Source organism: Dipodomys merriami, unplaced genomic scaffold, assembly GCF_024711535.1.
Source record: "Dipodomys merriami isolate MVZ:Mamm:240054 unplaced genomic scaffold, mDipMer1.0.p SCAF_55, whole genome shotgun sequence".
Classification (NCBI taxonomy): domain Eukaryota; kingdom Metazoa; phylum Chordata; class Mammalia; order Rodentia; family Heteromyidae; genus Dipodomys; species Dipodomys merriami.
This window is the reverse complement of record NW_027206124.1, coordinates 9001863-9016999: the sequence shown is the minus strand read 5'-3', so window position 1 is coordinate 9016999 and position 15137 is coordinate 9001863. Positions and strand designations below refer to the sequence as shown.

The 15137-nt window shown below is 60.1% G+C and overlaps 1 protein-coding gene across 3 annotated transcripts in view; it reads right to left on the bottom strand.

The window, feature by feature from the left end:
* Celsr1 (cadherin EGF LAG seven-pass G-type receptor 1) overlaps positions 1-15137 on the bottom strand; it is a 118035-nt gene that overhangs the window by 8124 nt on the left and 94774 nt on the right. For all 3 annotated transcript variants that reach the window (XR_011367506.1, XM_069999819.1, XM_069999820.1), the window contains exons 21-24: positions 12908-13091; positions 12161-12328; positions 10330-10456; positions 8075-8275 (exon numbers count right to left, since the gene is read on the bottom strand). Coding sequence is in view for 2 of the 3 variants with exons in the window: in XM_069999819.1 (XP_069855920.1) it covers positions 8075-8275; positions 10330-10456; positions 12161-12328; positions 12908-13091 (680 nt within the window). In the remaining variant the exon portion in view is untranslated. The remainder of the gene's footprint in view (positions 1-8074; positions 8276-10329; positions 10457-12160; positions 12329-12907; positions 13092-15137) is intronic.

Genomic DNA, 15137 nt, shown 5'->3' with positions numbered 1-15137 from the left:
TCCGGCCATCCTGGGTCACCAGCTAGAGAGCCCACGTCAGAATCATGGCGTGTGCCCGTGAGCCCAGCTGTGTGAGAAGAGCGCAGGCAAACACATGAAGTCCACCTGAAAAATAACCAAAGCAGCCGGGCGCCGGCGGCTCACGCCTGTCATCCTAGCTACTCAGGAGGCTGAGATCTGAGGATCAAGGTTTAAAGCTAGCCTGGGCAGGAAAGTCTGTGTGACTCTTATCTCCAATAAACTGTTCAAAAAAACAGAAGTGGCGCTGTGGCTCAAGTGGTAGAGCGCTCGCCTTAAGCTGAAGAGCACAGGGACAGCGGTCAGGCCCAGAGTTCAAGCCCCATGACCACCACCACCACCACCAACAACAACAACAACAACAAAAACCCAAAGCAAGCCTGAACTGGGGTATGCCCAAAGCGGTAGAACACCTGCATGGCAAACTCTAGGCCCTGAGTTCAAATTCCAGGAAAAAAAACCAACCCAGATGTGGCCCAGAGAAGCGTGACAGGGTCTCTGGTAGCATCAGGCCATGGCTCCCCTAGAGAGGCCCCCAGCAGACACCTGCAGGTGATAGAAGCCTCTCCCAACAGGATGCAGGCCGGCCCCAGGTCATTGCACCCCAGGGGAGAGGTCAGCAGCACAGGCTGGCGGCCTCGTGACAGGGCTGTGGGCGGTGCAGGCCGGGAGCTCCCTAGAAACAGACCCTGGAAGTCGCAGTGTGGCAGGTCTGGCACGCCGCAGGACGGAGGAGGAAGGCGGGAAGGCTCCAACTGGGACCCGCCCTAGGCTCTATGCAGGAAACCAACTGCAGGGGGTGAACCCAGGCCAAGGAAGCCCCCCGCACCCCTGCACCCCTGCACCCCTGGCTTCCCGAGCGGATCGCACACCGCTTTAGGGAAACCAAGGGGGCGAGGAGGCTGGCTGGAGTACTGCTCTAAGTAGTGCAAAAAGCAAACCCACAAAACTTCTGTTTGGGGGTGGAGGGGAAAGTGCTAGAAGCCTGGCCCTGGTGATGAGGTATGTGCACACTCCGGCACCGAGGGAGCCACACTGTCCAGATGCAGAGCAAAGACACAATACCAAGGCCACGTAAATCGTCTCAGCCCGCCGGGGCTCCGCGGGGTGAAAAGCCTCTCCCGAGACAGGACCGCAGGCCGGCCCGTGCCCGGCCCTGCACGCCCTCCTCCTGGCGTCCCCGGGAGAACCGCCCGGCAGGCAGTGGGGAGCTGCTTCTCCTCTGTCCACACCACGCAGGAGCGCGCGGGAAGGGCTTGTGAGGCGCCTCTCACCCCTAGGAGAGCCCCACGCACGAGGGGGGGCGGGGGAACCCCCGGCCCCGGGAGCAGGCGCTGGCACGGGCTCCCCACGAGACCCTCACCTGAGGGCCAGGGAGATTTGGTCCTTGCTCCTGATAGGCCCAAAGCCTTCCTATGGCTTTTCTGGGAAACTACCAATTTTACCAACTTTGTCTGGGCAAAGTTAATTTTGTGCCAGTATTTGGGGCTCTCGAACTCAGGGCCTCGTGCACACACTTAGCTTCATCGCTCAAGGCTGGCGCCCTACTGCTTGAGCCACACTTCCATTTCTTGCTGGTTCATTGGTGACAAGAGTCTCATGGACTCTTCTCCTGCCCAGCCGGGCTTCAAGCTGGGATCCTCAGCTCTCAGCTCTTAGCCTCAGGAGGAGCCAGGACTACAGGTGTAAGCCACAGGCACCCGGTCATCTGCATCTTTTTTTTTTTTTTGTCGGTCATGGGGCTTGAACTCTGGGCCTGGGCGCTGTCCCTCAGCTCTTCAGCTCAAGGCGAGCGCTCTACCACTTGAGCTACAGCGCCACTTCCGGTTTTCTGGTGGTTTATTGGAGATAGGAGTCTCACGGTCTCTCCTGCCCGGGCTGGCTTTGAACCGCGATCCTCAGATCTCAGCCTCCTGTGTAGCTAGGATTACAGGCGTGAGCCACCAGCGCCCGGCCAAACTATATTTTGGGGGGGTGCAGTCATGGGGCCTGAACTTTGGGCCTGGGCACTTTCCCTCAGCTCTTCAGCTCAAGGCTAGCTCTCTACCACTTGAGCCACAGCGCCACTTCCGGCTTTTTTCTTTTTTCTTATGTGGTGCTGAGGAATCGAACCCAGGGCCTCAGGCTGCATCTTTTTTATTCTACTCTTGGTCCAGGGTCTGTGCTTCAGTGTCCCCAGACTCTGAGTTCTCACCCCGACTCCCCAGCCCTTCACGCCACCCAACGCCTCCTCCCCTCCCACCCTTCTCTAGCTGCTGCTCCATCCTTGGTTCTGGACCTCCCTCCCCCACCGTGCCTACGGGAACACACCGTCCTGGCTGCTTTGCTGGCCCCTGCTCTGGCCTCCACCCACCATCCTCCAGACTCCTCCCTCTTGCTTTCTTTTTTTTGGGGGGTCCGGTTGTGGGGCCTGAACTCTGGGCCTGGGCGCTGTCCCTCAGCTCTTCAGCTCAAGGCTAGCACTCTACCACTTGAGCCACAGCGCCACTTCCGGCTTTTTTCTTTTTGCTTATGTGGTGCTGAGGAATCGGACCCAGGGCCTCACGCATGCAAGGCAAGTGCTGTACCACTGAGCCACCTTCCCTCTTTCTAGAACATACACATGCAAAAGCTTCTCCAGGGCGCCATGCTGCAGGTGAACAGAAGATGGCGCCACTGACGAAGCGCTAAGGGTCTGGAAGCCTGGATACCCAAAGAGCTCCCAGCCCCCGCCCTAGGGATGGGCTGGCCCTCCCTGACCGCACAGCTTCCCCCCCGCCGCCACGCTGGGTCTCCAGCAGGCTTCACACCTGGTCCTTGTATGAGGCTTGTATATCCAAGGATAGGAAAGGTCGGACGCACAGAATTGTGCGTGTAGCGAATGTATACAGACATTTCTTGTGCTCTGAACGCCGGGTCTGAGGTTGCAGAACGGATCTGCAGTGCCACAATGGGTACAACCGAGATTGCGATGCGGGAAGCACATGAGAAAAAATCCCACGTCCTACATCACAGACTAGAACCTCCTCTACTTCGGTATCCGTGGGGTCCTGGAACCCCGTAGGGACGGGGCGCGGGGGGGGGGCAGGCAGGAGCAAGCATAGGATGACGGCTCTCGAAGATGGATCCCTGCCCCAGACAAGATGTGGCCAGGTGCGAGGCAGGGGCTCGATGGTCGGGGTGACCTTCACCTTTTGGAGTCACTGCGTCACAGGGGTGTGCGCTCGCTTGCCTGGCATCTCCCTGAGGGGCACAGTGGCTGCAGCGGTGGGGTCACAGGCGGGTCTCCGCGCTAACCCCTGTGGGGTTGAACGTCTGAGCCGGGGGGGCTCTCTCCCCTGAGAAGCCGCGCTTTGCCCCCAGCTCTGGGGAAATACAGCGCCCGGGCCGCCCCTCCCGCGAATCCGCAGTCAGTGCCCGGAGGCTCCTGTTCTGAGTAAATACAGAAAACCACTTTCAGCCGTCCGCCTATCATCACAAAAGTCACTGCTGTGGCTGTCCTGGGTGGCTGGCAGTGCCTGCTGCCCCCCTCCTCTGGGACCCCCTGGGGCCACAACCAGCCTGTCCTGAGTCCTCCAGCTTCCTTCCCTCTGGACTCCCCCCAGGGCCCCTTGTGGCAGCCAGCGGCAGCTCTCCTTCCCACAGCCAGACCTGCCGGGCTGCGCCTGCCCTCCCCTCCCCTGCCCTGCCCTCCCCCTGCCCTCCCTTCCCCTGCCCTGCTCTGCCCTCCCTTCCCCTGCCCTCCCCCTGCCCTCCCCTCCCCTGCTCTGCCCTCCCTTCCCCTGCCCTCCCCCTGCCCTCCCCTCCCCTGCTCTGCCCTCCCCTCCCCTGCCCCGCCCTCCCCCTGCCCTGTGCCTCCACAGGCTGCGGAAGCCACAGGCAGACACACCTGGCCAGGACGCCCAGGGTCACCTGCTGAGTGTTCACAGGTGAGCTCCCCCTCCCTCCTCCTTCTCACCACGTGCCCGGAGATTGTTGGAGGTGGCGAAGCACCGGTGCGATCTAATAACCCACAGCCTCGCACTCTTCACCGCCCCTCCTGCCCTGGCCAGGGCCCCTGGCCGCGTGGGCACGCAGCCCTGCGGATGCCACCTGCGCACACTGAAGAGCCCTCCACTAGGTCCATTCATTCAGAGGGCTCCCCTTTCCTCCTAACCATGACCAGATGTAAGAAGTTCTCCTGTTTTTCTTTTTCTTTGGGCTCAGTGCTGGACTTTGGGCTGGGGACCTTGTGCCAGGACCTTGCTCAGGACTGGTACCACCTCGGTCACAGCTCTGTTTCCAACTTTTTGGTGGTTAGTGGAAGGTAAGCGTCTCACAGACTTTCCTGCCTAGGCTGGCTTTGAACCGCGATCCTTAGAGCTTGGCCTCCTGAGTAGCTGTGATGACAGGTGTAAATCACCAGTGCCTGGCCATTTATAGCCCTTTATGATGCCAGCTGCTCTGATATAAACCAGGCTGGGCCTGAGCACACACAGCCATGAGGTTCTTGCGGCCTGGGGCTATTTGAGCCCTACGTCGTAGATCCCTCTCCAAAAAGCCACCGCATCTTTCTTTCTAGGAATGCATCTAAGCTCCAACTGTGTTCGTGTAAAATCGCCCCGGCAACACGTGTCTCCTTTCCTCACTCCTGGCATCCGTGACAGATGGCTTTACTTTTCGTTTTCCTTTGATGGACCTACTAGAGATTTTTTTTCTTCCTTCCTCCCTGCCTTCCTTCCTTTTCCCATCCTTTTCTGTGGCCTGGGATTAACCCTAGGACTGTACTTGCTAGGCAGAGGTTCTACTATTTGAACCATGCCCCAGCCCTTTCAATTTGTTTTTATGCTCATCTCGCGAACGCTGCCCAGGCTGACCTCAAACTCGAGAGCCGCCTGCCTCTGCTTCCAAGTAGCTGGGACTCTTCCCCAGCTGGGATCTATCCGTGATCTACCATGCTGTTTATGTTTCCTCTCTCCTTTCTTCTTCCTCTGCGTCCTTTAGGTTTTTTCCCCTGAAACTCCTAGGCTCGGCCCACCGGTTCCCATCCTTCCTTTTCAATCATCAACAAGCACGCTTGCCCTTACCTTCAACAGGCAGACCATAACTCACCCTGAAGTTCTGCTCTTACACCCCAAATTCCGAGTGATATTTCCACTGTTTCCTATCGCCATTCTTAGAAATTTGCTTTGAGTTTCTGAAAAGAACTAGTGTCTCCTATAGCACCCTCCGGCCTTCATTTTATTAAGTCCCTAAAAGCTGGCTGGCTGTCCTGTCTCAGCTCATCTCCTCACACAGCTCCTCCTCCTCACAGCTCCTCCTCCTCACACAGCTCCTCCTCACACAGCTCCTCCTCCTCACGCAGCTCCTCCTCCTCACGCAGCTCCTCCTCACACAGCTCCTCCTCCTCACACAGCTCCTCCTCACACAGCTCTTCCTCCTCACACAGCTCCTCCTCCTCACACAGCTCCTCCTCCTCACACAGCTCCTCCTCACGCAGCTCCTCCTCCTCACGCAGCTCCTCCTCCTCACGCAGCTCCTCCTCACACAGCTCCTCCTCCTCACACAGCTCCTCCTCACACAGCTCCTCCTCCTCACACAGCTCCTCCTCACACAGCTCCTCCTCACGCAGCTCCTCCTCCTCACACAGCTCCTCCTCACGCAGCTCCTCCTCCTCACGCAGCTCCTCCTCCTCACACAGCTCCTCCTCCTCACACAGCTCCTCCTCCTCACAGCTCCTCCTCCTCACGCAGCTCCTCCTCCTCACGCAGCTCCTCCTCCTCACGCAGCTCCTCCTCCTCACACAGCTCCTCCTCACACAGCTCCTCCTCCTCACACAGCTCCTCCTCACGCAGCTCCTCCTCCTCACACAGCTCCTCCTCACACAGCTCCTCCTCACACAGCTCCTCCTCCTCACACAGCTCCTCCTCCTCACGCAGCTCCTCCTCCTCACGCAGCTCCTCCTCACACAGCTCCTCCTCCTCACACAGCTCCTCCTCCTCACGCAGCTCCTCCTCCTCACGCAGCTCCTCCTCACGCAGCTCCTCCTCCTCACACAGCTCCTCCTCACACAGCTCCTCCTCCTCACACAGCTCCTCCTCCTCACGCAGCTCCTCCTCCTCACACAGCTCCTCCTCCTCACGCAGCTCCTCCTCCTCACACAGCTCCTCCTCCTCACACAGCTCCTCCTCCTCATGCAGCTCCTCCTCCTCACGCAGCTCCTCCTCCTCACGCAGCTCCTCCTCCTCACGCAGCTCCTCCTCACGCAGCTCCTCCTCACACAGCTCCTCCTCCTCACGCAGCTCCTCCTCCTCACGCAGCTCCTCCTCACGCAGCTCCTCCTCCTCACACAGCTCCTCCTCACACAGCTCCTCCTCACACAGCTCCTCCTCCTCACACAGCTCCTCCTCCTCACGCAGCTCCTCCTCCTCACGCAGCTCCTCCTCCTCACGCAGCTCCTCCTCCTCACACAGCTCCTCCTCCTCACACAGCTCCTCCTCCTCACACAGCTCCTCCTCCTCACACAGCTCCTCCTCCTCACACAGCTCCTCCTCACGCAGCTCCTCCTCCTCACGCAGCTCCTCCTCCTCACGCAGCTCCTCCTCCTCACACAGCTCCTCCTCCTCACACAGCTCCTCCTCCTCACACAGCTCCTCCTCACGCAGCTCCTCCTCCTCACGCAGCTCCTCCTCCTCACACAGCTCCTCCTCCTCACACAGCTCCTCCTCCTCACGCAGCTCCTCTAACAGCTTCGGGCCAGTGGCCCCCCAGACCCCAGCGTGGCCGTATGATCTTGGCCTACATGGTCTCCATGGCTACAGTCCCCGCATCAGCTGGGTTGTCTGGGGATCTGACTGGGAGACTCAGGCAGGATGGAAGCCTGGGCGGCGCGCTCGGTGCTACTGCACTGTTTGGGTGGACACAATTCAGGACAGCCCCAAGGCTGGCAGGCGGGTGAGGCGGGCATCAGTCTGTGTGACCGCCCTGCCCAGGGCGGGGGGCCCGTCGGAGGGCTCAGAGGCCCCACGAGGAATCGACGGCCTTGAAAAGGACGCCTGGTCACTGTCCGTCCACACACCCACAGCGGAACGTGTGCGCCCGACCCGGAGCTGCCCACCGCACTGGGCTCCGTGACCCCGGGCACTCAAAGGTCGCACACAGCACCCCACAAGCGCACACGGCGCCTGCCCTCACTTGGACCAAGCGCCACCCCATCTTTCCTCTCCCGTCGCCTCCTGGCCTGCCTGTTTGCTCTTCTGCCAGCTTCTTTCTCTTCTCTGTCCCTGCTTATGGCCAGAGCCCTGCTGGCGCCATGACGTGGTGACGTGGTGACGTGGTGGCGTGTTCGAGGCTTTGTGCCGCCCCTCTGGGAGGTGCAGGGCTGTCCCGGGACACGGAGAGGGCAGAGGCGGGGGGGGGGGGGGGGGCCCATGGCTGCTCACTGACAGTGCACGTGGCTGACGCCTTCCGCCCCGGAAGCCTGAGCACAGCGCACAGGCCTAGGATCTGCCAAACGACCGATTTCTTTTCTTTTCCTTCCTTCCTTCCTTCCTTCCTTCCTTCCTTCCTTCCTTCCTTCCTTCCTTCCTTCCTTCCTTCCTTCCTTTTGGTGCTGGTCCTGGAGCTTGAACTCTGGGCCTGGGCACTGTCCTTGAGCTGCTTTTGCTCAAGGTCAGCACTCCCCTACTTGAGCCACAGCACCACTTTTGGCTTTTTATGAGTATTTATTGAAGAGTCTCACAGACTTTCCTGCCTAGGCTGGCTTTGAACCGTGATCCTCAGATCTCAGCTTCCTGAGTAGCTAAGTTTACAGGCCTGAGCCCCTCGTGCCTGGCCATGACCCACGAGTGGGTCTCCGTGCACATGGAGCCCTTGGCCCTCCTGCTGTGGCTCCCATGGTTCCACTGAAGCCAAGGTCCCTGGGGCACAACCCCAGCTGCCGTGGGGACCCCTCTGGGTCCAGCTGTGGGAGCAGGGGCAGCAGCTTCTCAGACCCTCCCTGCCAGCCTCCCAGGACACCCAGAGACACCCAGAGGACACGGCATGCGGCAGCGTGGGGGACCCCTGGGGTTGGATGGGAGGGGAGCCCAGGCCTCACCGGGTTCTCCGTGCGGTTGATGCCAACCACGAAGACCAGCTGGGAGGAGAAGAGCGCCCCCGTGAGGTTCTTGTGGATGCTGTGCAGGTTGGAGCGCAGCGTGCGGGCCAGGGCCAGCAGGACGAAGGTCGCCAGCAGGGCTGCCAGCGACACGGATACGGCCGTGTAGGTGACGATCTTCAGAGGTAGGACCTCCCCGTGCTGTGGGCAGGGTGGTTAAAGGCAGGGGCAATGAAGGGCCTGGCTCAGACCCAGCTTTTGCACAAGAGACAAAATAAGCAATTGCATCTTAGGTGATCGGGTTGGTAGGAATCACAGTGGCGAGGACGTGGCTTCTGCTGGGGGGGGCAGCGAGGGCCAGGCTATGGTGGGGGTGGACCAGCACAGAACGCCACTAACCCTGCGCAAGTGGCACCTTCAATCTGCTATTCTGACACAATAAGAAAATGAGAAAAGGGCCAGCTACCAGTGGCTCATGCCTGTAATCCCAGCTACTCAGGGACTCTGGGGCTGAGAGCTGAGGATTACAGTGCAAAGCCAGCCCTAGCAGGAAAAGTCCATGAGACTTTTATCTCCAATTAGCTACCAAAAAGCCTGAAGTGGAGGTGTGACTCAAGTGGTAGAGTGCCAGCCTTGAACAAAAAAAGCTCAGGGACAGCGCCCAGGCTCCAAGCTAAGGCCCCAACACCAGCAGGAAAACAGGTAAACAAACTTCCAGATCCCATACCTCCTTTTTGTTTTTAAGAACAACAAATCAGTCTTGGATTGTCGGCGTGTGAAGTAGGCGTGAGGCCTCCGCCTTTTCCAGGTGCGCAGCGGCAGCGTGCCCTGCCCTGGCTTCTGTGCCTCTGCGGTGTGCGACCAGAACCCAGTGTCCCCACATTCAGGCGCTGCCAGAGGCTCCAGAACCTCCTAGAAGGTGCTGCCTGTGATGCACTTGTGAGCCGTGGGCTGCCCAGGGGTCCTGCGAGGCCAAGGCTGGGCTGGTCCGGGGGCCTTAGCTCACAGCCTTGGCTGGGATCTCATCCCGAGGCCCGGCTGGACTGGGAGTCTGCGGCAGGCCCCACGCTCCTCAGCTTCGCAGGCCTGGGTACCTTCGTCTCATACGCTGCTCCCATTTTTGTTTGTTTTGGTGCTGGTCCTGGGGATTGAACTTTGGGCCTTACGGTTTCACTTGGCTTTTCCACTCAAGGATGGTACTCTACCACTTGAGCCACAGCTCCATTTCTGGCTTTTTGCTGGCTAATTGAAGTGACTCTTGGATAGGTCTGCCTGGTCTGACTTTGGGCCGCGATCCTCAGATCTCAGCCTCCTGAGTAGCCTAAACCTTGGCTTTCCCAGTGTGCGTATCTGCTCCCAGCACTGCCTAGCTTCCTGCCAGGAGGGACCAACTCTCTCCCACTCTAAACAAAAAACACCACCCACAAAGACCCTCTAGGCCAGGCCCCGGGACCGGCGGCCTACAAGTATCACCCTTCCTGAGAGCAAGGCGTGGGATCTGGTGGCTGCTGTGGCTTCGGCCGCACCTCTCAGAAAGGCAATCCTGCGGGAGCGGAAGCCAGGCCCCCGACACCAGGACGCCCTGGCAGGCTCCAGGGCCGCCCCAGGCCACATCCCACCCCGGAGGGACGGGCACTGGCGCGCAGGCGTCTGGCCGCACCCACTTTCTACCTCCACCAGGTGAGTGGAGTCAGGCCCACAAGCCCCGTGACCCCTGATCCTTCACAGCCCTGGGCTTCACAAGCCACACTGTCCACGGCGTGGCTGGGGCCCTGGCTCCTGTCCTGGCGAGCGTGGCCGGGAGACGCCCTGTGTCCCGGGTCTGTTTCCTCACATTCCCGGGCGTGCAGGAGGCATCGTCTGGGGCTGGGGTCTACTGCATGCTCTTCATCTACAATGTGGGGTCCCCGCGTCCTCCCCTTTCTTGTGGGCCAGTATTGGGGCTTAAACTCAGAGCTTTGCACTCTCGCTTTTGTGCTCAAGGTTGGCGCTCGGCCACTTGTGCCACCTCCGTGTGTGGCTTTTTTGGTGGTTAATTAGAGATAAGCTTGGGCTGGCTTTGAACCCACCTTCCTCATATCCTGGAGAGCTAAGATTACAGGGTGATCGCCACTGCTGGCTGAGAACGCCTTTCCTGGGGTTTGGCACAGGCGTCCTCGCCCATTTCTCGAGCCCAGCTTTTAGTGAGTGACATGTGCGGAGCAGGCGGCTGGGGGTGGATGGGGCCTTGGGCAGGAGGCCAGGGCGGGACCCACCTCGCGCCTGGAGATGTCCATGAGCACCGCGTAGCTGGCCATGTGGCTGCACCGACAGGTGACGTGCGTCCGGTTCCGGGACACGAGCTCACAGCCCTTGGCCGACCAGCCTCCGGTCCCGCCGACGCTGAGGAGAGGAGACAAGGGGTGAGAAGACGCTGGCGTCCACCAGGGGCGGGCGCAGCCTCTGCCCGGCCCGGGGCCCCGGGGCCTCTCTCCGGGCCAGACTGGAAGGAAAGTGAAAATACAGAGAACACTTCCTCCCGTGCACCCCACCCTGGCAGCACCCCACCTGTACCCCTCCCCCCACCGCCCTGGACGCAGCGGCTGCCCGGGACCCTGCGAGAGCTCCCCGCCCTCCGCGGCTGCTCAGGGCTCCCCCGGGCCTCCACCGCCAATAGCAGGGAAGCCTGAAGGGCTGTGTCCCCAGCCTCTGGCCCCGTGGGCTTGGCTGTGGCTGAGACACTAGCTTTGTTCTGCGGCTGCCCCGGTTCCCCCGAGCTCGGAAACAAAACCTCCTCTTACAACTCTCTTTCATCTCCAGGTTGCACAATGATTACAGAAGACGCCTCAAAGCCAGGGCCCAATTATTCTGCCTGCTCCCCCCTTCCCGCCCTGTGGTAACCAGCGGTTACAAGGGCCGTGGCCCACCCAACTCTGGGAAACCATTGTACAACCGCTCTGATCCTCAGTTTACTAATCTGTAAAATGGGAAGTGCTGCCCAGAGCATTCAGATCTGGGGGATAAGAGGAGCAACACAAAGCCAGGGGCAGGTCACTCAAGCCAGAGCTAATTGCTAGGATTCAAACAAGTGACCACAGCCAGACGGCAGCCAGACGCCGGCCGGGCCCCGCCCTCCCTGGGAAAGGAGTCCCTGTATCGCTCCTTTGAACCACGGTCTGCTCTGTCAGACGCGGTGGTGGGGCGCGTGCCCCGGCGTGAGCCTGCTTACTCGGCCCCCACGCACGGAGGCTCTGCTCCCCTTTGAGAGGAGCAGAGGTGTGGTCCGTGGTCCATGGTGTAGAAATTTCTAGCTGTCGATCCAGACAAGCCTTGGATATGGGGAGGCACCTGGGGCCCAGGGAGGTGTCTGCCCTGCCCTGGGCCAAACGTGACCCCCGACACTGCGCCACGCCCATGACCAGAGCTTCCCGCGGCCTGGGCCCACGGCGGATTCCCTTGCGTGGAGACAGGAGACACAGCCAGCACAGGACAGCCAGGGTGACACCGCGGCTCACCCACAACTCCACGCACGGGACAGCCAGGGGGTGACACTGCGGCTCACCCACAACTCCTCCACGCACGGGACAGCCAGGGGGTGACACTGCGGCTCACCCACAACTCCTCCACACACACGCACGCGCCTCTGGCCGCCTTCCCGCCCCCGCTGCGCAGGGGCAGCCTGCACGGCTGGTGATGCAGCTGAGGCCAGGGACCCCACTGCTGCCCGTGTGTGTGTGTGTGTGTGTGTGTGTGTGCGCGCGCGCACAGCTCCATGTCTGTGTGTGTGCATGCATCACTGTACAACTGTGTCCTCATGCATGCGTATGAATATCTACATGTCAATGCCGGCATGTCTTCGTGTGTGTGCGTGCCCGAGCCTGTGTGCACGTCTATACACACGTGTGTCTCTGGACTCTCCACTTCTAGAGGAGGAGGAAGAGAAGAGGAGGAGGAGGAAGAGGAGAAGGGGAAGGAGGCCTTTGTACCAAGAGGCTAGGAGAGGAGAGCCGGGCAGCAGAGCCGGCCCTCCCGGGAGCCTCTGCGGCGGCCTTGGGGACCCCGCGGGGCCTGGGAGGCGCTCCCGCCCCCCCCCGAGGTGCCACTCACTCGAGGGAATGGTTCCAGAACACACAGACGGGCTTGGTCCGCTCCTCCGTCTCCAGCAGGGCGAAGTCCACCAGCACGGGCCCGGGCGGGGGCGCGGGGGGCGGGGGGCCCTCGCTGTACAGCAGGGTGCTCACCACGGCCGTGTTGATGGTGGGCCGGCTGGGAAGGCTGCGGGAGACGGGCCACGGCGCGGGCACGTTAGAGGTGCTTGCTTAAAACCTGGCTGTGACCGTCCTGAGGGTCAGAACCACCGAGGCGCGGCCACGGGCCTGAGGGCACAGAAACGGTCCCCTCTGGGCCGACGGGCCCTCCAGAAATGTTTCAACCAGGAGAAGGCCCACGCGGGGCGCTGAGACGCGGCCACGGCCACGGGTGTGCAAGGCAGAGCCTGGGCGGGGGCTCCGTCCTGCGCGCTGGCCCAGGGGCCCTGCGGCAGGGCCAGCAGTGGGCGGGGCCAGCGGTGGGCGGGGCCACCCACAAGTGCCACCTACAACCCCTGGGTGGGGCGCAGGGACAGGGCAGGGCTCCCTCAGACAGGAGGCGGGGCACACACAGGGAGTGGGACCTGGTGAGCTCAGAAGACAAGGCGCAATGTCTAGGCAGAGCGCCCGATCCCGCCATGGGTTACCCCCCCAGCCCAGGCCACGGCGAGAGGTCACGGGGAAGGGCGTGCTGGGGGGATTTGACTGTGGAAGTCTCGGGGCCCGGGGGCCACGGCTGTCCCTGGGTCCCCTTCCCGGGCCTCACCGAAGGCTGCGACGGTCCGGGTCGTAGCGTTCAGGCAGGAGCTGGCCCAGTGTCCGGTAAACAATGACCAGGGCGACAGCAAACTGGCCAGGGTCCTCCGGGTGCCGCCTGCGCCTGCTGGGCCCGGGCTCTGGGCGGGCTGTCGGGACGGCTCTCCGGATGGCTGCCCTCACCCCGGGGCCCTCTGCAACGGGAGCGCGGGGCATGAGGGCCGCGCGGGGGGCCCTGCACCCGCACCACGCTGCCTTCAGCCCAGCCACCACCTCTGAAACCCAGCAGAGGTCCCAGGCGACGCGGCATGGTCGCTCCTCAGAGCACCACACCGACGCCACGGGATCCGGCCCCTCCCAGGCGGCCATGTGCACAAACGGGTCTTGAGCAGATATTTTCATGCCCACATTCACAGCTAACTCACAGTAGCCGAAGAAGGGAAGCCACCCAAGATCCACTCACAGTGAAAAGACAAATAATGTGGAAAAACGATTCCACACAGTGGGTTAGTGTGCAACCCTAAAAAGGAAGGGAATCTTGATACCTGCTACAACATGAATTAACCTTAAGGAGACTACATTGAGTAACACAATGACAAATACTACAACTTCCCTTCTAGGAAGACTCTAGAAGAGTTGAGTTCTCAGAGATAAGCTTCATAGAAGTACATGCCTGTGATCCCAGCTACTTAGAAAGCTAAAACTGGGTTTTAGCAGTTCAAAGGCAGCCCAGCACAGGCAGAAAAACTTCATGAGACCCTTTCTAACCAAGTGCTGGGGACAGTCACGCATACCTGTAGTCCCAGCTACACCAGAAAACCTCAAATAGACACGCTGCCAGCCAGGCACGCCTCAGGAAGGAAATGAGACCTGCTCAAAGTTGATGAGTGCCATAAAAGGGGAGGGGAGGCGCTGAGGCATGGCTCGGGGGCAATGCTCCTGCCCGGGGCCCTGAGCTCAAATCCCAGGATTGCCAAAAATGAAAACACAAGCAACGGCAAACACAACCCAACCAAAACAAAACCGGAGCAGCTCCGTGTCTGCCAGGCGGGGGAGTTAGGATCCTGTGTAGTCACAGAGCGCACGTTGAAGAGAAAACAGAACAAGGTCTGTGGGGCCCTGAAACGTGAAGATGCGCAGCTGCAGTGTCGGGCAGTGACGTCTGTCCCCACCCCTTCCTGGTCCCCACACCGGGCTGCTGCGGCAAAGGTGGGGAGCGGAGGACGGGTGGGGGCGGAGGGTCTATGGTTTGTCACGGCCAGCAAATCTGTCCATTATCTGACCAAATGGTGACACTGGTACCGTGCAGGCCAGCTCTGGTGTCAGCAGACTGATCACACTGAATGAGCACCACCTGAGGGCCAAGGGGCCACCAGGTGGCTGTCCCTGGGACAGGGACGGGACTACCACAGGAAAACGAGCTCCTGAGTCCCAGGCGGGGGGCTCACAGGCAAGAGAGGGATGGCCAAATGCCACCGGAGAGCAGACATGACGGGACGACAGGGACAGGGCCCTCTGCCAGGGACAACAGTGAGGAACACACGTGCACACGCAGGCTGACGAGTGTGCACCCAGGAACACATGCTCGTGAGTGTGCAGAACACACATGTGTGTGCTTGACCATGTGAAACAGCTGCACACGTAGAAAAATACACCACACACATACCGTGTATGTGTGTACTCATGAAATATACTCAGATAACACACCTGTGCATACTTGCACAGAATACATACATCCATATTCAGGCAAATGAAATATACATGTAAAGAATGTGTGTGTGCATCTTGAACACACAAGGCATACACACTCAGAGAATTACACATGTATACCTGCACACAGAATATACAAACCAAGTATACAGGCATGTAGAAAATGTACTCATGCATCTCTACATATGAAATATATATATATATATGTATATCAGTGAAGACATTGTGTATACATGCATCCCTGTGCACCTATACAAGACACACAAATAGTCAAACATAAATACATGTGTGGGGGCTGGGAAGGTGGCTCAGTGGCAGAGTGCTTGCCTTGCATTCCTCAGCACCACATAAGCAGTAAAAGCTGGAAGTGGCGCTGTGGCTCAAGTGGTAGAGCGCTAGCCTTGAGCTGAAGAGCTGAGGGACAGCGCCCAGGCCCAGAGTTCAGGCCCCATGACCAGCAAAAAAATAAATAAAATACATGTGTGCTTATGAACAAAATACACACACATATACATGTGCATGAGTTCCAT